Raw genomic sequence first — 22,659 nt, 5'->3', positions numbered from 1 at the left:
CCACAACTACTGAGCCCATGTACCGCAACTAGAGAAGCCTGCACACTGTAATGAAGACCGAGCACTGCCAAATAAATAAACAAAAATAAAAATAATACCTAACTTGTAGTGTTTAAAAAAAAAGAAAGACAACCAGTTATACTACTACCAAGTTGTAAGGACTGAGGCAAGGAGGTTGACTTTTCTTCACAAGATTTTTTTCTCTCTTTTTTATTTTTTGGCTGTGCGCAGCACGTGGGATCTTAGTTCCTGGACCAGGGATCGAACCTGTGCCCCCTGCATTAGAGCATGGAGTCTTAAGCACTGGACCACCAGGGAAGTCCCCACAAGATTATTTTGAAGATAAAATGATATTGTCAAAATAAGCCCCAGTGTCCTCATCTATAAAATGGTGCTGATAACTACCACACATCTCACAGGGTTGCCTTGTGACGATTAAATTACAATGGATGTGGAAGCACCATGCAAACTAAAGATTACACACACACACACACAAACTGTGGAGAAAGTCTACATTTCTCCTCCTTTCACCAAAAGGTCAGAGACACCTTTTCTAGTAACTACAGTCATCCCTCAGTATTCAAGGGGGGATTGGTTCCAGGACCCCCTACCCCCAACAGATAGCCAAAATCCGAGGAAGCTCAAGTTCTTTATATAAAATGTTGTAGTATTTGCATATAACCTAATAAGCACATCCTTCCATATACTTTGTTGCTGTGCACGGGCTTTCTCTAGTGGCGGGTGAGTGGGGGCTACTCTTCGTTGCGGTGCGCAGGTTTCTAATTGTGATGGCTTCTCTTGTTGCACAGCAGGGCTCTAGGCGCATGGGCTTCAGTAGTTGTGGCACGCAGGCTCAGCAGTTGTGGCACGTGGGCTCTAGAGCGCAGGCTCAGTAGTTGTGGCACATGGGCTTAGTTGCTCCGCAGCATGTGGGATCCTTCCGGAGCAGGGCTTGAACCTGTGTCCCCCACACTGGCAGGCGGATTCTTTTTTTTTTTTTTTTAAACATCTTTATTGGAGTATAATTGCTTTACAATGGCATGTTAGTTTCTGCTTTATAACAAAGTGAGTCAGCTATACATATACATATATCCCCATATCTCTTCCCTCTTGCGTCTCCCTCCCACCCTCCTTATCCCACCCCTCTAGGTGGTCACAAAGCACTGAGCTGATCTCCCTGTGGCTGCTTACCACTAGCTATTTTACATTTGGCAGTATATATAAGTCCATGCCACTCTCTCACTTCGTCCCAGCTTACCCCTCCCCCTCCCCGTGTCCTCAAGTCCATTCTCTACATCTGCGTCTTTATTCCTGTCCTGCCCCTAGGTTCTTCAGGACCATTTTTTTTTTTTAAGATTCCATATATATGTGTTAGCATACAGGATTTGTTTTTCTCTTTCTGACTTACCCCACTCTGTATGACAGACTCTAGGTCCATCCACCTCACTACAAATAACTCAATTTCGTTTCTTTTTATGGCCGAGTAATATTCCATTGTATATATATGCCTCATCTTCTTTATCCATTTATCTGTCGATGGACACTTAAGTTGCTCCCATGTCCTGGCTATTGTAAATGGAGCTGCAATGAACCAGGTTGCTCCCATGTCCTGGCTATTGTAAATGGAGCTGCAACGAACCTTGTAGTACATGACTCTTTTTGAATTATGGTTTTCTCAGGGTATATGCCCAGTAGTGGGATTGCTGGGTCATATGGTAGTTCCATTTTTAATTTTTTAAGGAACCTCCATGCTGTTCTCCATAGTGGCTGTATCAATTTACATTCCCACTAACAGTGCAAGAGGGTTCCCTTTTTTCCACACCCTCTCCACCATTTGTTGTTTGTAGATTTTTTGATGATGACCATTCTGACTGGTGTGAGGTGATACCTCATTGTAGTTTTGATTTGCATTTCTCTAATGATTAGTGATGTTGAGCATCCTTTCGTGTGTTTGTTGGCAATCTGTATATCTTCTTTGGAGAAATGACTATTTAGGTCTTCTGCCCATTTTTGGATTGGGTTGTCTGTTGTTTTGATATTGAACTGCATGAGCTGCTTGTAAATTTTGGAGATTAATCCTTGGTCAGTTGCTTCATTTGCAAATATTTTCTCCCATTCTGAGGTTTGTCTTTTCATCTTGTTTATGGTTTCCTTTGCTGCGCAAAAGCTTTTAAGTTTCATCAGGTCCCATTTGTTTATTTTCGTTTTTATTTCCATTTCTCTAGAAGGTGGGTCAAAAAGGATCTTGCTGTGATTTATGTCAGAGTGTTCTGCCTGTTTTCCTCTAAGAGTTTTATAGTGTCTGGCCTTACATTTAGGTCTTTAATCCATTTTGAGTTTTTTGTGTGTGTGTGTACGGTGTTAGGGAGTGTTCTAATTTCATTCTTTTACATGTAGCTGTCCAGTTTTCCCAGCACCACTTATTGAAGAGGCTGTCTTTTCTCCATGGTATATTCTTGTGGCAGGCGGATTCTTAACCACTGCACCACCAGGGAAGTCGCCTTCCATATACTTTTTCTTTTTTAAAAAATTTATTTATTTTATTATTATTTTAAAATTAATTAATTAATTTATGGCTGTGTTGGGTCTTCGTTTCTGTGCGAGGGCTTTCTCTAGTTGTGGCAAGCGAGGGCCACTCTTCATCACGGTGTGTGGGCCTCTATCGCGGCCTCTCTTGTTGCGGAGCACAGGCTCCAGACGCGCAGGCTCAGTAATTGTGGCTCACGGGCCCAGTTGCTCTGCAGCATGTGGGATCTTCCCAGACCAGGGCTCAAACCCGTGTCCACTGCATTGACAGGCAGATTCTCAACCACTGTACCACCAGGGAAGTCCCCTTCCATATACTTTTTATTTATTTATTTATTTATTTATTTAATTTTTGGCTGTGTTGGGTCTTCCTTGCTGCGTGCGTGCTTTCTCTATTTGCAGCAAGCAGGGGCTACTTGTTGTTGCGGTGCATGGGCTTCTCATTGCGGTGGCTTCTCTTGTTGTAGAGCACGGGCTCTAGGCACGCGGGCTTCAGTAGCTGTGGCTCACGGGCTCTAGAGGGCAAGCTCAGTAGTTGTGGCACACGGGCTTCTTTGCTCCGCAGCATGTGGGATCTTCCCAGACCAGGGCTTGAACCCATGTCCCCTGAATTGGCAGGCGGATTCTTAACCAGTGAGCCACCAGGGAAGCCCTTCTTCCATATACTTTAAAATCACCTCTAAATTACTTACAATACCTAATGCACTATAAATGCTATATAGTTGTAAATACAAAGTAAATGTTATGCAAATCGTTGTCAGCACGCATGTGGCAAATTCAAGTTTTACTTTTTGGAACTTTCTGGAATTTTTAATTTATTTAATTTATTTATTTTTGACTTCATTGGGTCTTTGTTGCTGCACGCAGGCTTTCCCTAGTTGTGGCGAGCAGGGGCTACTCTTTGTTGCAGTGCGCGGGCTTCTCATTGCAGTGGCTTCTCTTGTTGTGGAGCATGGGCTCTAGGAATGTGAGCTTCAGTAGTTGTGACACGTGGGCTCTAGAGCGCAGGCTCAGTAGCTGTGGTGCACGGGCTTAGTTGCTCCATGGCATGTGGGATCTTCCCGGACCAGGGCTCAAACCCGTGTCACCTGCATTGGCAGGTGGATTCTTAACCACTGCGCCACCAGGGAAACCTCTCTGGAATTTTTTTTTAAAATATTTTTGATCTACAGTTGGTTGTACCCACAGACGCAGAACCTGTGGATGCAGAACCCACAGATGCAGAACCCACAAAGAGCCGACTGTATTGCATTGCTGTCTGGTCGTGCTGAAAATCATTTGAACTAGTGTTACTGTATAAATTCCAAAACACTACATGCCTAAGGTGAGAGTTAGTAGGGCCTGAGGCTTTTTAGAAGTTAGTACCCCTCTTTCTGTTGGGGCAGGAGGGAGAAATGAAAAGGGAAGAGACCCTTCAGAAAATGTTATTTTAAAAAGAATCAATCCAAAGCTAAATTCAGAGAGCAGAAAACAAGCGAATATGGCCCTAAAACAAAGGGGGAACACCTCAACTTGTTTACCAGGGCTGCCTGCAACTCCTTTCATTAACTTCCTAAACCATCTCCTCTAGCTCACTGAGGACCATTTGGGCAGAAAGCACGCAGCACAAACAGCCCTTTAGCCTGTTCATCTTACACAGGGCGCGTGGGAGCCAGACGCAGCACTTAAGAAATAACGTTCCTGGGGACTTCCCTGGTGGTCCAGTGGCTAAGACTCCGCGCTCCCAATGTAGGGGGCTTGGGTTCAATCCCTGGTCAGGGAACTAGATCCCATATGCCGCAACTAAAAGAGTCTGCATGCCACAACTAAAGATCCCGCATGTCTCAACGAAGATCCTGCGTGCTTCAACGAAGATCCAAGGCAGCCAAATAAATTAATTTAAAAAAAAAAAGAACTTTGCTTTTTCTTACTAGTCACCAAAAAGTGAACAAGGGAAAACCTGTGAATAAGTTCAAACTATGGTTCTACAGTGCTAACCATGTTCAAGCTATTCCATGCTCCATGGTCCCACAGATTCCCTATAATAGAGGCCCTATCTCCCAGAGACCACATCAGCACTCAACAGACCTTTTAATTGTGGGTAGTTTGTTGTTGTGGTTCTGTTTTGTTTTTAAAGAGGCTATAGGGAAACATACCATCATAGAGAAAAAAGAAGTTGAAATCTCTCCATAATGATAATTTTTCCACTTCTAAACCATGCTGAAGTTTCTGTAATGGCTGGCTGCTTCATTGGCAAGAGGAAGGATTATAAGAAGAATAGTTTAAAGTTAAATCTTAGGCAAAAGAAAAAAAATCTATCCAAGCTCAGCAGACAGAATGAGAGCCAGACAAAAACAGTTTTTTCCCCTTGTGAGAGAGAACTACTAGAATCAACGAGCTTCCTTCTCCTTTTACTTCATTTAAGGTAAAAAAAAGAAAAAAAGAAATCAGAAAGAAAAGGGTGGAAGGTCACCTAACAAGGCTGTAAGAATGAAACATCATTTAAAGGTGTCAGATAGGTCATGACTGCTGCTTAGTTATAGTCAATTCTCAGATCTTTTTATATGAATGCTACTTTAAAGGAATGGTTGGGGAAGAGGAACTTGCAACTAAACTATCACCCCACTTCCACCACCAGCAAAGTCTTAATTTCCTTTGTAGAGAGTGTCTTTGCCATTTAATGAGGCACCTCAAAAGTAATTTAAGGAGAGCTGATCTCAACTGTCCCTAACCTCCATCAGCAACACTTCTTAGCCAGATCTCCAATTTGCAAAGCAATGCTAGTTTGTGGAGAGCGTGGCTATGTAGCTATAGAATAAAGCTAGTATATTGTGTTCCTACTACATTTCTGGCTGTGTGACCCTAGCCAAGTCATTTAATCTTTCTGTGCTTCAATTTCCTTATCTGTAAAATGAGAACAATCTACCCAAAAAGAATTCAGAGTAATGATAGTAAAGATGATCCAAGATCTTGGAAAAAGAATAGAGGCACAGATCAAGAAGATACAAGAAATGTTTAACAAAGACCTAGAAAAACTAAAGAACAAATAAACAATACAATAACTGAAATAAAAAATGCACTAGAAGGAATCAGTAGCAGAATAAGTGAGACAGAAGAACGGATAAGCAAGCTGGAAGACAAAATGGTGGAAATCACTGCCGCAGAACAGAATAAAGAAAAAAGAATGAAAAGAAATGAGGACAGTCTCAGAGACCTCTGGGACAACATTAAACGCACCAACATTCGCATTATATGGGTCCCAGAAGGAGAAGGAGAGAGGGGGAGAGGGGAAGAGGGGGAGAGGGGGGGAGAAAGGACCTGAGAAAATATTTGTAAAATGGGAACAGTAATAGTACCTGCTATGAGTACCTGCTATGAGAATTAATTAGGTCAATATTTACTTAAAATCATGCCTGACACACAGCAAGTGCTCTGTATTTATTATATAATAAATGTAGAAAATTAAATAGTATGGCCACTTTCTAGCATTCTTCAATGTCAAATTTAGTCATATTTTAGCTCACCCTGCAACCTAGGGAAAAAACTAAAGAAATATGAAGGATTTTAAAAGCAGCAATTCATTGATATGACCACCCAAAAGGCTACAATAGGAAAAATTCAAGTTAGGACAACTTTATCTAATGATGTAGAAGACAGAGCACAAAGCACATGCCTTGGAATTAGGAAAGGAAATTTGGGTTCTAGTCCCAGCTCCATTACTAAATAACTGAGACATCCAAAGCAAACAACTAACTACTGTTTCCCTTTTCCTCTCCACATTTAGGATAACACTCAAGCTACTTAGCTCAAAGTCTGATTCTAAGGCTCCAACAAGGACATATATGTAAAGGTACTCAAAAGCCTTGCTATTTAAAATATGAATGCCTAGCCTGCAATACAAGCATTACTTGGAGCTTGTCAGACATGCAGAATCTTGGGCCTCACCTCAGACCTACTGAATCCAAATCTCCAGTTTAACAAACTCACTAAGTGATTCCTATGAACAATAAAGTTTAAGAAACATCCATGGTTTAAAGCATTAAGCAAGGAAGCAGAAGGGTAGAATATAAAGAGCCTGGGATATGGTGTTATCAAGGGTCAAGTCCTAAATCCAGGTTCTGCCACTATCCTGCTGTGCTACCATGGCTGTATGACCTAACTTCTAGTTTCAATTTTCACACCTCTAAACTGGTAACAACAAAGCCAACTGCAGGGTAGACAAGTAGACTATATGAAATCATTTGCATGAAGGCATCTGGAACAGTGCCTTCTGTATAGCTGAGATCAATAAATATCTGTTTCTTAGAAATGTGTTGGCCTATTACCTACCAACTCATGTCACAATTTTCTCGTGGAGTTGGATTCCAGGAAAGAGGCAGTCAAGCCTGAGGAAGGGGTGAATGGATAATTCCCTCTAGCTGTAGAACAGGAAATAAAGCCCCAATTTCCTAAGGGCCTCCTGACCAAGAGAAGAGTCTCAAGGAGAGGAAACAAATTTAACTAACCATAATCCCCACCAGCAAGCAAATCTAGACAGGAGATGTTAGAGGACTGTCGTACCCTAGGCTACATACCTCATTTCATCTACTCCTGGCTGCCAAGGAAAGCTGCTAAATGGCTTTGTATAGTACATCCAAGCTATACTCACAGATGCAACAGGCAGATTACAAATCTCTGAGTCATCCCTGAACTTTCACCTCCCAGCTCCTCCCCCAGTTCTGGAGGTGTGGCAGCGGGGCTTTTGGCTTCTGGTTGCATGCCACGTGTAAAGTCATCCTACTGGAACAGCACCTGTCAGGTGAATCAGGGAGTCACCTCACTCAATAGGTCAGCTCCTTCATGGGGAGAAATGGAGAGCGCTACTTCCGAAGATAAGGGCCTGGCTCACAATGTCTGACAGCCAGGATTCTCTACAGGATGGGGGTATCGCAATCACTAAAAGGATTTTCAACCCTCATATGCTGCCACCCCTTGCAATAACTCTTTTAGTGAGCTGGCTATTATTGATAGAAATGGGCTGTAGCTCTCAAATGTGCTATGCTAGGATGGAAAAATATAATTAAAGGAACCTCTATCTTAAAGGGCCAAGGGAGGAAAAGGACAAATAATACATGCAGGAAATTCTGCCAAAGACTTGCTTATAATACTTAGGGTATTTCTGGAATAGGGTATTGGCGAAATCACTTAACAAAAATCAATTAAAACTACTCCCTTCTCGGGACTTCCCTGGTGGTCCAGTAGTTAAGAATCTGCCTTCCAAAGCAGGGGACGCGGGTTCAATCCCTGGTCGGGGAACTAAGATCCCACATGCCACAGGGCAACTAAACCCTTGTGCTGCAACTACTGAGCCCGTGTGCTCTGGAGCCTGCGCACCCCAACTAGAGAGCCAAACTAGAGAGAAGCCCACGCACCGCAACTACTGAGCCTACGCACTGTGGAGCCCATAGAGAAGCCCAAGCGCTGCAAGGAAGACCCAGCGCAGCCAAAAAAAACAAAAACAAAAACAAACTACTCCCTTCTCCCCCAAATTCTGGGAACAGTAGAATACCATTTGGATAAGCACTTACTCAATAATGTGGTTATTTCTCTTATTCCTCCTAGCCTATTATCATCATCGATCCACATCTAGGACCCTTACTCTACATGGGAAAAGCCAAATTTCCTTTGATTCCCTATCCTAGGCACATTCAGAACATATCCTGCCACATATCCAGGAGCTCCAACAAACTTGTGAGATTACAAACTACTGTGTATAAAATTAATAGGCTACAAGGATATATTGTACAGCATAGGGAATATAGCCAATACATTATAATAGCTATAAATGGAGTATAATCTAAAAAATGTTGAATCACTATGTTGTATACCTGAAACTAATATAATATTGTAAATCAACTATACCTCAATTTAAAAATTAAAAAAAAAAACTTGTGAGGGCTTCCCTGGTGGCGCAGTGGTTGAGAGTCCGCCTGCCAATGCAGGGGACGCGGGTTTGTGCCCCGGTCCGGGAAGATCCCACATGCCGCGGAGCGGCTGGGCCCGTGAGCCATGGCCGCTGAGCCCGGGCGTCCGGAGCCTGTGCTCCGCAACGGGAGAGGCCACAACAGTGAGAGGCCCGCGTACTGCCAAAAAAAAAAAAAAAACAAAAAAAACTTGTGAGAGATGCTCCTGATTTTATTAGAGCCTTGTCCTTCATCAATAAAAGATCAGAGCTTGCCAAGCCAGAACTGGCTTAGTTGATGAAGCAAATATAATTCACTAATAACTGTAGGAAAAATCTTGTGCTACAAAGGCTTCCAATGCAGAAGAAACAACTTGCATTAAGTGAAAAAGAACACACATAGGACAAAGGCTCCTCTCTCCCCAGAACCAGGTCAGAGAACTAAAGCCATTTAACATCTGTGTTTCACAATGGTGATACTGGAAGTCTGCCTGCACTACTTGGTCAGGCCACTTAATAGCCTGAGCAATCTTCAGATTTCATACTGTGATGCCCTTCATACTCACAAGAGTTTCCTTAATAATTCTGCCGAACTCTCATTGTCTAACAGACCCTTTGCTAAAGGTTCGCTGATTATTCAGTGAAGAAGACGGGAAAGGACACCAATTCAGACTCAGAAAAGAATCGAGTCCTAATTTTCCTTTCAGAGAAATTCTTACTGTTCTTTAACAAATAGTTGCTGAACATCTACTTATTATGTGCACACTAAGCATACACTACTGAATAAAGTATATAGGATCTGTCACTGTACTACTTTTTCAGGAACTAGAAACTGTTCCCTCACTTCTACTAGTTCTTACAATGCTTTGTTTCAGGGATTTACAAGAAACTTTTCCTAAGGCATTTGAAAAAAAGGCCTAGGAAGACAAACCCAGAGAAATAGTCTAAATCAGACTATTTCTTAGAATAGTTATTTCTGAAGTCATTTAAAATAATCACTAAAAAAAAAAAAAAAGTCAAAACACTCAAAGCTTCATATATACATTAAACACAGTTGGCCCAACTGGAGGGGATCACCAAGCAGTCAAATGAGACACTTGAAAAAATACAAGTTTCCAGATCCATCCCACCTTTGCTGAATCAGAATCTGAAGGTAGGATTCATGAATGTGCAATGTGAAGAAGCACCTCAGGTGATGACGCCCACTGTGAACTTACTTACGGAGCTTTTTTTTTTTTTTTTTTGCGGTACGTGGGCCTCTCACTGCTGCGGCCTCTCCTGTTGCGGAGCACAGGCTCCGGACGCACAGCCTCAGTGGCCATGTCACGGGCCCAGACGCTCCGCGGCATGTGGGCTCTTCCCGGACCAGGGCACGAACCTGTGTCCCCTGCATCGGCAGGCAGACTCTCAACCACTGTGCCACCAGGGAAGCCCGTAGCTTTTTAAATGATAACATGTTAAGGACTTCCCTGGGGCGCAGTGGTTAAGAATCTGCCTGCCAATGCAGGAGACACAGGTTCGAGCCCTGGTCCAGGAAGATCCCACATGTTGTAGAGCAACTCAGCCCGTGTGCCACAACTACTGAGCCCATGTGCTGCAACTACTAAAGCCCGCATACCTAGAGGCCATGCTCTGCAACAAGAGAAGCCCACACACCACAACAAAGAGTAGCCCCCTCCTGCTGCAACTAGAGAAAGCCCACGTGCAGCAACGAAGACGCAATGCAGCCAAAAATAAATAAATAAAATTAATTAAAAAAAATGATAACATGTTAAAAGAAATATAGGAACTTAGGCAAGTTGAGGGAGAACTGAAAGACAGTCAGATCCTAAGAGCCATTGCTAAAGCTGCCTCACTACTGTTTTTAATTTCACTCAAATCCTATTCAACTCTATCACATAGGGCACTGAAAAGAGGGCAGAAGGAATTACTCTGTGGCTTTAGGGAGATCCACCAAGTCTGGTTTCCTGCCTTCTGCCCACTTGCACTCTAAGAACTAGGAATGCCAGCCTTCCCTTCTCTGATTATCCACTTCACCACGGCTCACCTCAATGCCTCCCCACACCCATGCATTCACCTGCTACCAATCTAAAGACCACTAGGAAGAACAAATGCAATCATACCACCATTAGCACATGATGAGGATTTATTCTCCATTTTTCATCTTTGGTCCATCTAGTAAGCGTCAAGGAATTGCCATTACTTTGGGTAGGCTGATAATCAAAATGAAGGCAAAGAGATTTGAGTGCTTGCCCTTAGAAGTTTGGGGCTTTAAGCCTAACTAACATTTCACAGGACAAAACTGACTCAGTTTTGTAGAACCCAATTTCAGACTAGGATTTATACAAGAGATGTGCAGTGGTGTACGTCTGCTGTAGAGGAATCACGGGTATTAAGAGTCTTGAGAAAGTCTAGGAATAATCTAGAAACATTTCTGGATTGATTTACGCAAAGTTATCAAACATCCTAGCTTGGAGGAGCAATTCTCAATGACACAAGAAGCAACTAGGGTTGGTTAAGTCACTTTGGCATGAATCCAAAAGTTAACTGGTGGCCCTACTCTAATTCCCAACCCAGATCACCTATGAAAAGACAGTATTTACAGCACAAAGCTAAGGCACCCACAGCTAATACCATTGCTTAGTAGAAATTCATTCAGGTAAACAAGAAGTCAAAATAATCTCAAGGCTCTGAAACAGGTGGTCTCTCCAACTCAGGTGTTCATTAAATTACCTGACAGTGGGGCTTCCCTGGTGGCGCAGAGGTTGAGAATCTGCCTGCTAATGCAGGGGACATGGGTTCGAGCCCTGGTCTGGGAAGATCCCACATGCCGCGGAGCGACTAGGCCTGTGAGCCACAACTACTGAGCCTGCGCGTCTGGAGCCTGTGCTCCGCAACAAGCGAGGCCACGACAGTGAGAGGCCCGCGCACCGTGATGAAGAGCGGCCCCCGCTTGCCACAACCAGAGAAAGCCAACACAGCCAAAAATAAAAATAAATAAATTAAAAAGAAGGCTCAACATTAAAAAAAAAAATCATTAAAAAAAAAAATTACCTGACAGTGGGAAGGAACAACAGTGGAACAACAGAACAATGACTAGTATTTGTGTCTCTTGGCAAGGTCAAAAAAATTTCTCAGAAAAGCGAACTACACCTGACCTTGAGAATCACAGTAGCAGGCTAGAAGACTATTTTTGCCTTCTAAAGCCTACCTTACTAGCAAAAGTAAAATTGAGTACTGCAGACTAATCTGGAAAGCTCAGGCAGGTGCTAGCAATGCTGACAAACTGAAAGGCTTCTTGGTATCCTGGCTGTTAACTGCTTAGATCTCAGAAAGTTTCTACTCCTCAATCTGATAGGCTTTATTAGTTTTAAGGGTCGAAAGCCTTCTAATGGCTTCCAATATACAGGTTTTTGGGATCCTCAGGTCCGTCTCTAACAGGAAAGTAAACAAAACAGTAATGATCACTACAGTTAGGTAGCCCTGTCAACCCAAAAGCTTTCTTTTCTTTTTTTTTTTTTGCGGTACGCGGGCCTCTCACTGTTGTGGCCTCTCCCGTTGAGGAGCCTGCAGGCTCTGTGGCCGTGGCTCACGGGCGCAGCCGCTCCGCAGCATGTGGGATCTTCCCAGACCGGGGCACGAACCCGTGTCCCCTGCATTGGCAGGCGGACTCTCAACCACTGCGCCACCAGGGAAGCCCAACCCAAAAGCTTTCTGAGTTTCCTCAGAGGTTTAAGAGGCAAAATAAATTCGAACGTAAATTCTAAAGGCTTTTTCAAACTGTAGGGTTAGATTATCTGGTCTGGGTTAGCAGCTCTGGAATGAGCTAATTATAGTGTCCCCTATTCTGCCAAAACACTATCTAGAACTTGCTTCATTTCCCAAGAGGCTTCCTTACCCTGGTCTCTGGCAGCAGAAGAAACTACCGTCAGGTAAGACAAGTATCTCCCAAATGATCAGCCTCCACCTTGCTGCTGAGTACCTGGAAGAACCTGTAAATCCTACATGCTTCACCTTATCACCAACCATGCAAGATAACACAGTAAGCCAAAACAATTCTAAGGTTTCCCTTCCTCCCCTCAGGTGCTGGCAACTTTAATCTGTCTGCAGAAGAGAAAGTATAAGTTCTTTGCAGGAGTCAAGGTCACTTGTGGGACTGTCCCTGCTTGGATTAGAAGGCTGGGACTCCCTCAGTACACCAGTTTCTCTGTTTAAAGAGCCAAGTTGCCCAGAGACAAAAGTAATTTTGGCAATATGAAATTGAAAGCACCATTACCTGCAACAATATTCCTGATTCCAACGGCAACAAAAGTCAAGTAAGGGGCCCCAAAGAATAAGAGGAATCTTTCCTAGGTAGAGCAGACTTAAGAGCAACAGCAAAACCTGAGTGAGCAAGTAGTAGGACCTGTCATGTAACCTTGGAATTACTATTTCCTGCCCAATATCTTCACTTGCCAGCCTGCGGTTTGGGGGAAAAACCTTTCTGTTTTTTTCTCCAATCATATGTGATAATCATGCAGAAGCTTTCACACAAGCGCTCCACCCAACCCAAGCTCCTCCTATATAAAGAGTAAGTGCAACAGTCCCAAGGACAAAGAGGACCCGAGTAGCATTCCTCTAGCAGGAACTGCTATGCTTGGTCACTAAAGGCTTAAATAACTGGGTTGGAGAAATGGAAATGGAAGCAGGAAGTTCAAAAACTGACAAGGCCCTCTCTACAAAGCAGAAGCCGAAATTAGCCAAGGCTCCAGCTCTGGCCCAGGGGTAGAGTGAGCACACCTGCTCACCCCTGCCACTTCTCTTACCCCGCCCCTTCCTCCAAACAGGCTCTTTCCCTAACTCCAACGGAACACAACACCTGTGTTCTCCACTCCTTCTTTTTCCAAGGCCAAGCATCCCCGCCTCTTCCACCCCAGACAGGCAGGGTGACAGCTGGGTCCGGCCTTCCCACAGGCCCAAGAACGCAGGCCGGGGCGTGCAGAGCTCAACACCCCCAGGGGCCGAGAGGCAGTGAAGCACGTGACCCTGTGAGCGCCACGCAGGGCTGGCGGCCAGCCAAGCGCAAGGCCCCTTTAAGATGCGCTGGGGTGCGCCTGGGTAGGGGAGGGAGACCCCGGCGCTAGTGGGCCTGCAGTCGCCTCAGCCCCACCCTGGGACAGCGCGCTCTCTCCTAGTTGCTCACCTTAGCTCCGAAGAGCCGGGCGGCCGCAGTGAGTAAAGCCATGGTGGGCGAACTCGGGGATCTGACGGGGAGGGAAGGAGGGAACAGAACTGCGGTAGGAACGGGAGCCGCCGCCGCCGCCGCCGCACCAGAGGCCGCACCGACGAGGGGAACAAGGTTGAAAGGAGGCGGCTGAGGGAAAGGGTAAACGAGCCGGCAGCGGCGCCCAGCCCGGGGTCCTCAGTGAGGCTCCGCCTACCGCCCGGAACCCGCTCCCGCCCCCTCTCAAGGGATTCGCCCCGGGCTCAGCCATTGGTCCAGTGTGCATGGGGGGGCGGGCCCTAAGACGTTGACAGCAGTTGTGGCTGGGAGGATTGGACCGTCCGGGGTAAGCTAATTAACGGTGGATGGGCGGGGGAAGCGTGTAGGTGGTTAAGTATGTGCCTGAGAACTCAGTTAACTTACTTAGGCTTTTCCCCTTATCCTTAACACCTTTGAGGTTAATTGTGAGGTGGCTATCAGAGAAAAAGCCCCAAGGACTTCGACCTTTGAAGGTCCTCGGAAGCCAACCCCTTAATACACTATCACGACAACTGATCCTAATCCCTTGGTGTGCTTTCTTGAACGTCTTTGGTCAATGACTTAATGGCCATAGAGGTGACATCATGTGGACACAGGCTATGATGCCCGAGTTAGCTACTTGGTGGAAATCATTTGAGGTAAGCCATGGTATTATAGATACCAACAGACCCAGAATGTGGAGAAGGAAAGCAAAGGCAGGAGCCTGAATATCCAGTGGTCTTTGCCAGCTGTCAGTTCTGTGACTAATGCCAGGAAACCCGTCTCACAAACGCCCCCTTAATATGAAGCTTTCCAGTGCAGTCCAGAGCCTCTGGGTCCTGGGTATTAGTCTCACTGCCACTCCAGTCACATAGCCCCACACAAACGGTCCACCCCACATCTAGCCAAAATATCAGGAGCTGCAGACCAACCCCTCATCCAAAATCACCTCCCTTTTTGTCACATCACTCCTGTCACTCCCATAGGGCCTCTGGACCTTTATACCTGCTTGGCTATATTCGATACACTCTTATCCTCTGCTCCCCAGAGACCATTAAATGAACCATGGCACTGAAGTGATCTACATCATTCTTGACTCATTCTTTTGGGTAGACAAGAACTTAGGACCTTTCTACCTTGCTAAGATATCATTGTCATTGACCCAAGGGCAGAGAGGAATGACCCAAGGCCCAAGTGGACAGCCCTTTTATCTCCTCACATAGAAGTAACAAAGTTCAGAGGTCTCAGTACCATCTAAGCCGGGTTTAGACAGATCCTGTTTATAAAGAACCTAGTTTATAGCTTGGACTTGGAAAAAGAGAAAGAAACATGCCGTTTTCTCTTCCGGGGTTTCCTTATACTCAGCTTTACACCTACCAACCAATGCTTCTCTGGCTTGGGGATCAGATGGGTAGATCTTAGAAACTTCATAAAGAGAAGCCAAGCAGCGCCCCAGGGGAGCACTGACCTCAGCTATCTCCTCGGTGACTTCAAAGCTCCACTGATCAATATTTGCTCCCAATTTAGCATCTCACAGAGGATTTCCTCCTAACCCTAGAATAGTCTGACCTGGTTTCTTCTCTCTGGTTAATTATCCACAGAGACTAGCCCGCAGGCCAGAGGACTGAGCTCCAGTGCCCCAAGTGGCAGGAGGCATTCTCAGGGTGAGGCTACCAAAGGGATAATTACGGAGTGGCCATAAGGGTAACCTATTTTGGAGCTCTAGTGATTGGAGGAAGGGTGGGGAACAATAATGCTCACAGTGTCCTGGAGCCTAGTGTCCTGAGGACTTTATGGACTTATTTTGAAGTTGTTCAGTCCTGACATCCACTGCTATAAGGCCAATGGGAAAGCCCAGGACTCAAAGGGACTAAATGGTATCTCCCAGGAGCTGGCTTAGAGCCTTTCTCTGAACATGGTTGGGACCTGGGGAGATGGGAAGAAAGTTAAGGGAGAAGGATTAGCATGAATAAAGGAGCCAAGCGAACTCTAGGTCCAAATACAACTAAGTGCCTGAGAACTGGAGGGGACAAGGGAGAGAAGGGTGAGCATCGAGGTCATCTTGACGTTTGGAATGACCTCTTTAAAATGGACAGAGGCAATGGTGCCCCCTGGTGGCCAAGGATAAGTGGGAGAATGCAGATGGAACTTAAACTCATATCAGTAAACCAAACTCCTTTTTTTAATGGGTAGCAGCTAAAATTTATTAAGTACTTCCTATTTCCAGAAACTATCTAAATGTGGTACATGCATTACCTTAATTAATCCTCACAACTCTAAGGGATGTAGGTAATGGTAGTAGCTTTACAGAGGAGGAAACCAAAGTTTAGATAAAGTATCCTACTCAGGACCATAGCTTGTAATTGGCATTGCTAGAATTCAGACCTAGGTTGGCCTCACTCCAGAAGCTGTATTTTAACTACTAAGCTGTATTGTTTATATGGTGCTGACTGTAAATTATCAGCTGCAACTCAGGAAGGAGACTTTGAGTCATTGTTAACAGTCTCTTGGGCACATTAGCTCAGTGTGTTGCTATATTTAAAGATATTTTAAAAGATAAGGAACTATAGGGAATTCCCTGGTGGTCCAGTGGTTAGGACTCCTCGCTTCCAATGCAGGGGGCATGTGTTCAATCCTTGATCTGGGAACTAAGATCCCGCAAGCCGTGGGGTGCAGCCAAAAAAAAAAAAAAAAGATACCTGAAATACATGATAAATGACGACCTTCCCAGAATACAGGTAAGGAGAGACAAACATTTAGCACCTAAAAAGACCAGGGGGATAGAATGGGCTTCTTACAAGGAATAATCAGGCTGGGAAAATGGCTGAAAAGAGGATATAGTGCTTTTTCACTGTAGATTATTAGACTCAGAGGGCATGTGTTCAAACTTGAAGGTAGTTTTCAAACAAATAAAAGAAGTAGTACTTTACAGAGCCACTGGGGACTACATGGAGACTCCATCGGCCTAGGGATAAGATGATTGCTAGGGCTGAAGCTTTGGCTCTCCCACCCCTCTTTGAGCTTGGTTTCTTCCTCTGCAAATGGGAGTAACATCTAGTATTTGTTAGAGCTGTAAAGATTAAATAAGTGTGTGTATGCGCTTGTTATATGAGTATTTAACATATACTAGTTCTTTTTCCCTTGCTATTCATCTCTGTCCTATATTTAAAGGAATCTTGTTCTTGCTCGGAATCCTTTCCACAGCAAAAACAAATCCTCTAAAACTTATTTTTAAGGACTAGATTTTCATATAATACATTTTCCTGGTCACACCTGGATCTCATTTAACACTGTCTTTGGGAATTCCCTGGCGGTCCAGTGGTTAGGACTCTGCACTTTCACTGCCAAGGGCCCGGCGTTGGTTGGGGAACTAAGATCCCATAAGCCTCGTGGTGTGGCAAACAAACAAACAAAAAAACAAAAAACACTGTCACACTGTCTTCGGGAATATTTCTTTAAAAGCTAACATTTTTCTGATAAACTCATTTACGAGGTATCTAAAATTTAAGGTGTAAACAGATATGCAGGGTTGAGTATATGCTCTACCGAATACTAGGCTAGAATAATTTTAGTAGCCTCCAGAAAGGTTCAGATAAATTCATGGATTCCTTGTGCTAACCTATGACATGAATTAAGAGATATGCAAAGTATATCCTCCTGAGGATCAAGTCAAGGATGATAATGTCCACTCTTCCCTATGTAAGACACATGCCTGTGTCCCAATGGCAAAGACTCTTGGGCTGGAGAATTCTTAACGGCTGTTCTCCAGCCAATGACAAACTAGTGAGGAACATCACAAGTAACTTGTTACTGATTAACATTAAATTTGTTTTATTTATTAAAACTTGCAAATAACTTGCTTTTTTTGTAAATTACAACAGCTTCAAGTTCCCTATAAGAGTACTCTCACTTACATTTCTGATAAGCTTTCTGGTGGAAGAGAAAGAACTTACAGACACCAAGCAGCAATAGACAGAATCCTGGGTATACTCATAGGGGAATGAAGCAAGTGAACATCATTCATGTGCATCACAGAAGAAATAAAGCTTAGTAACAGCTGGTCTGGAAAACTGATTTGACAGGATACAGCATTTCTTATGACTGACAAGAGAAGAAGGAATTAGCACTAGACCCTGAATTTAGTTGTCAACTAATATCAGGGTGCTTGCTCTGAGCTAGTTAATTGTTAGATTTCATAGGGATTTGTGGTACAAGAAAGCTTTGTTGAACACATTCATTCCGTGTGCCAGGCTTAGTGTAAGGTATTAAGAGAAAAAGAAGACGTAAAACAGAAGCTACTTCACAGCTATATTAGATCAGATTGACACTTGGGAACATTAGCTTATAGATCCAGTTTTGCCACTACATACAGGACTTGAGGACCTGTGGTTTCTCTGGGCCTCAGTTTCTTTATCTGTAAAATCAGTTACTTCATCTACAAAGGTGAACTAGATGACTTCCAAGGGCCTTTAGATTCTAAAGTGCTGAAAGTCTTTGAAATGTAATAAACCTGAATAACGGGTGTTCTCTCCCTGAGGCATTCCTGGGACAAATGTTCCATTCCAAACCCTGAGACAGCCACACCTCAGGATTAGGGTGTTTAAGAATCTCCTCAAAGAAGGTATCCTTTATATTTTCATCCCTATGCCCCAGTACAGAATCTCTACACACAGAAAATGGGGACACACTTATGGTCCACATTGACAATGGCTAGTGATAGAGATGATAAAGGTATACTTTACTGTTGCTTTGGCATCAAATCTGAAAGCTTAGACCAGCAAGCAAGGCCTTTCCTTAAATAACATTCCTTACCTCACTTCTCCCTATCTGATAAAGCCCTTACTTTTCAGCTGAGCTGATCACATCCATTTGCTCTTTCCTGTGTGCTCTTGCCGATCCCTCCATCTGGAAGGGTAGGGAGGGTAGAAAAATCCATTTCCTTCAGGACTGAGCTCTATCTTACTTTATGTTTCATCAGTATGAATACAAGTAATTTCTAGAATCCTATACTACCATACACTTATTTATGTTCCCTAGCTTATTCATAGAGGTTCCTCTTCTCACTATAATTAGACTCTAAACACATCAAATTGAATAAGCACGGAATAAATGCTTATCTAGTTTGTGAGTCCAGCAGGAATCTCAGATAACAAAAGAATGAAAGCTTCAGGCTCCTCCTCCTTTAGCGCTATACCATTCCCAAAGCTCTTCCTTCCCTTCCCTTTTCTTTCCTGTCTGGAATCTCCTATTTTCAAGCCTAATTTAAGGGCCAATTCTGGGCATGAAAAGACAACACGGTTCATACTTTTGGTTTCATATTTTTTCAGTTCATTTCAGTAAAAACATAATATAAAAGGCATTGCCACCCTCTCCCCTCCTGGGGGTGATCCATCAAGCTTGTCAGTCTGGGCCGCTCCAGTGGTTCATAGCTCATCATGCGATATGTGCAGGGCATGGTCACATAGATCTGCAAATAGCACATGACAGTTTCAAAGAAAATGCCACTCTCATACTGATATATGCCACTATCAAGAAAATATCCCAAAACAAACTGACACACACACTGACCACCACTTTTCAGAGCATATGCTTTTTCTTTCCAAGATTTTTTGATGTGGACCATTTTTTAAAGTCTTTATTGAATTTGTTACAGTATTGTTTCTGTTTCATGTTTTGGTTCTTTGGCCTTGAGGCATGTGGGAATCTTCGCTCCCTGACCAGGGATCGAACCCGCACCCCCTGCACTGGAAGATGAAGTCTTAACCACTGGACCGCCAGGGAAGTCCCCGGAGCATATGCTTTTAAATGACAAAACATTCCTACCGTCCTCTCACCAGTATCTCACTCAGGTGAGGGAGCCACAAATTCTGAAAGCCAACGGGAAAAGAATGGAGAGGAACAACCCAAGTCCCTAAGCCTAAGTAATGGAAGCCAACTCTTGAGCTAACATCAGAGGTTGGAGGAGGGGGTATTAGGGGGGTGTTGGAGGAGCAGGGGTGGGACACACACTAGAGGATGTGGGTTCCACAGGGATGTGAGGACAGGAGGTAAAGTGGGAATAGCTTACCTGTTCGCTTACTACAGAGTTTGTCTTTAACATTGTCAGCCTCTCGGGAAAAGAATTCAATGAGTTCATCCTCGTATTCCTCCACAATGCTCTCACACTGTCAACCCAAGGGAGAAAGGAGTGAGAGAAGACAGCAAGGGAAGCCTCTGGTCTCCACCTCCAGAGAGGAGGACAAGGACATTAATCCAACTTTCCACTTGGGCTCTCCAATAATTCCCCTAGTTTCCAAGAACTGGCTACCCACTCCCATAGCTCACCGCGAACTTGAGGGTGCCACTGATGTCTGAATCAATTCGGATCCCCTGTTGGTCCAGTTCATTGGATTCTCCATTCCGGCCCACTACACGTACGTAGTTCTTGCGGTGGGTGGAAGGGTCAATCTGTTCCCCATACTCCTTCATCCGGTCGCATACCTCCTCTAGCAGCTCTGTGAGGTGGGCCTCTGAGCGAGCATAAGGCACCTAGAAATGTCCTCAGCCTTGGGTCACATTTTTCTACCTCTGTACATTAGTAATTTATATCCTTACTTTTCCTTCCAAATCTAGCTCAACCAACCTATTCTAAAAAGCCTTCCCTAATTTAAAAACAGTATGATTTGTGTAGTTCCAAAGTCCTTTCAAATATGTGATCTTATTTACCTCATTATACAAACCTAAAAAATAAAATAGGTGTCATTAGCTCCAAATTATAAATAAACAACCTCTTTGATTAACCTTAGTCAACTATGTGTTCTCTTCCTTTGAATTCTTTTAATTCTTATGGCTGTAAGGTAATGATTTTCTTTTTTGTATTAAAATGAGGCTAATACCTGCCCTTAATAGGAGGAGAGCATTAGAGAGGCAGTATGGGCTTTGAAGATAACAACTATTAAAGCATTTCACAAGCATCATAACCTTAACATCTCCCAAATGCCCACAGGGTACAGCTTTCTGTCTGTGTTATGTTTCCACCTGAAATAAATTTCCTAAATGTAAGGATAAGACCTATTTTTTCGAATGAATGTTTGTTTGTATACCATACTGCCATAGTGAAAACACAAGTCACGTGGATTAAGGATGTGGAGAAGGGGGCTGATCAAGGTTCCCTGTCTGCTAACGACTTCTACAACAGAAATAAAGTATTAGGGTTTGGAGCCAAGGAAGCAAATTCCAGCCTCTTCCAAATAAGACAGCCCAATCTTTTAGATACCTATGTGGGTCAATGTTTTCTACATTCCTATTAAACTAAGGTCCTTCTTAGTTAGAGTGAGCTATTTTATTTGGGGGAACAGTCAGTTACCTCCACCACTGACTGGCTGCCATCTGGATTGATTCGGAAAGAGCCCATCTGAATGGTCTTCTTGGGATCCACCTGGGCAATTTCCCACTCTAGTTCATCCACCAGAGCCCTGCAAGCTGGTGCAAGGGGGGGCAGGGGGTGGGGAGAGAAAGGAATCAACCCAGGGACTTCCACTCATCCTTCTCCCAGGCCTTGGATCCCATGCCCTCCAAGGCTCTATCTTCCCCACCCACTCTTCCTCCCGTTTCTTTTGTGCCTTTACCTCCACAGTGTAGATCCTGGCTCCTCCGGGCCCCGACAGCTCCCAGCAGGGCCCCCAGAAGCAGGGCCAGCAAACCCCAGCCCTTCATCTTTAGCGCAATGGGGTTGCTCCACCTGGGTTTGGATTGGAATAAAGCATAGGTGTGAGGAGCCAGCTCCATTCTCCCCTGTACCTCGCCCCCCACCCCCACCCCCCGCCCAATCCTTCATCCCAAGGCCTACAAAGGCCTCAGTGTGATCTGGCTCTACTTTCCAGGAAATGGCCCGGACACAAAGGGGCTCCTCTGTTCTGGCGCTCGAGGCTCCGGACGCTCCGGGGCGGTGGGTGAGAGCGCTGAGCTCGGAACGTGGGGCTTAGCCCCAGACACTACGTCGACAGGTGAGGCCTTGGATGTTGGTACTTAAGCGTCCGCTGCCTAGGATTCACAGGGCTATGTGGCAGCCATGGGTTGGTGGCTAGGATTAAGCAAGGACGACAGGCACAGAGGAGCTGCTGGCAAGGAGAGTAGCTGATTCTGGCCAGGAGGTGGCGAGGTGGCTGGCTGACGAGAGGAGCACTCGATAACTAGGGCCTATTTGGACCCAGCACCGAGACTGCTGCATCCCCACCTCCAGCCTATAAGCTATTCCCCGTGCGGGCCAGCCCCCTTTCTAATGACCCCACCACTGCCTTCTATCCAGTGCAACCCCGACCCTCAGTGCCACTCGCATCCGTCCCACCTCTGCTCCCAGGGCCGCCGCCGTGGCCCAGGCGCTGGAAGACAGCCGGACTCTCACTTTAGCTCCCGACCCTAGCACCTGGCTGCGGGAAAGTGGGGCTGTCCAGGCTTCTCCAGAGCGCTCCTGCGCTTTCCAGACACGGGGTGCCCCGGCGACTGCCTGAGCCAGCACCTCGAGCCCTAAGTGGACGCCTAAGCAGGTCTCAGATGCGCTACGGTACGAGTCCCACACTAGAGACCGACCCCAAACCCGCCCCTCCAAACTCTCGCGCGAACAGGCAGCGTAGGAGCGGCTCCCAGGCGGCAAGGACCCCGGTGGATCGCAGGACCCAGACTTGCGTGGCGAGCAGCTCCACGTGACCACCGGGGGCGGTCAGCCGAAGAGGAGTGGCTTGAAGCAGAGTCAGAACCTGACGTGGTGCACGGAGGCGGTCAGGCTCGCGCGTGCCAATCTAGGTGGGCTCGGACCTTCAAAAAGAAAGGTGTGCCGCTAGCCAGTGAGAAGCCCTGGTTTCAATCCCCAGAAAACTACATCCCCCAGGAAGCACTGCGGCACCACACAGTCTTTATTACTAGCTACAGATTTTAAGATGTCCTGGGACCTGTAGTTTGTCAGTTTCTCCAGCTCCCCTTTTACACGTAACAGGGAAACCATACTGTACGTCTT

General features: G+C 45.1%; 2 protein-coding genes across 2 annotated transcripts in view; both read right to left on the bottom strand.

The window, feature by feature from the left end:
- The window catches only part of CS (citrate synthase), a 28,943-nt gene extending 15,089 nt beyond the window's left edge, over positions 1 to 13,854 (bottom strand). The window contains exon 1 of the mRNA XM_030866636.2: positions 13,629 to 13,854. Coding sequence (XP_030722496.1) covers positions 13,629 to 13,670 — 42 coding nt within the window. The 5' untranslated portion in view covers positions 13,671 to 13,854. The remainder of the gene's footprint in view (positions 1 to 13,628) is intronic.
- A 3,624-nt stretch (positions 13,855 to 17,478) lies between these two features.
- On the bottom strand, positions 17,479 to 22,494 carry CNPY2 (canopy FGF signaling regulator 2). The gene is made up of 6 exons (XM_030866639.3): positions 21,994 to 22,494; positions 21,275 to 21,387; positions 21,013 to 21,128; positions 19,992 to 20,195; positions 19,735 to 19,831; positions 17,479 to 19,134 (listed from the first exon to the last, which is right to left on the bottom strand). Exons 2-6 carry the CDS (start codon positions 21,360 to 21,362, stop codon positions 19,091 to 19,093), a joined length of 549 nt encoding a protein of 182 aa, XP_030722499.1. The 5' UTR covers positions 21,363 to 21,387; positions 21,994 to 22,494; the 3' UTR covers positions 17,479 to 19,090.
- Between the last annotated feature and the right edge of the window lie 165 nt (positions 22,495 to 22,659).

Source organism: Globicephala melas, chromosome 10, assembly GCF_963455315.2.
Source record: "Globicephala melas chromosome 10, mGloMel1.2, whole genome shotgun sequence".
In the NCBI taxonomy this organism is placed as follows: Eukaryota; Metazoa; Chordata; class Mammalia; order Artiodactyla; family Delphinidae; genus Globicephala; species Globicephala melas.
The sequence above is the reverse complement of the archived record's forward strand: the minus strand, read 5'-3'. Positions and strand labels throughout refer to the sequence as shown.

What these genes read in the sequence shown, in the direction of transcription:
- CNPY2 (XM_030866639.3), bottom strand. Translation starts at nt 21,362, where the DNA reads ATGAAGGGCTGGGGTTTGCTGGCCCTGCTTCTGGGGGCCCTGCTGGGA. An exon ending in CCAGGATCTACACTGTGGAG is followed by an intron (nt 21,129 to 21,274) that starts GTAAAGGCACAA and finishes CCCTTGCACCAG; the next exon opens with CTTGCAGGGCTCTGGTGGAT. An exon ending in GTGGCACCCTCAAGTTCGCG is followed by an intron (nt 19,832 to 19,991) that starts GTGAGCTATGGG and finishes TTGGGTTGACAG; the next exon opens with TGTGAGAGCATTGTGGAGGA.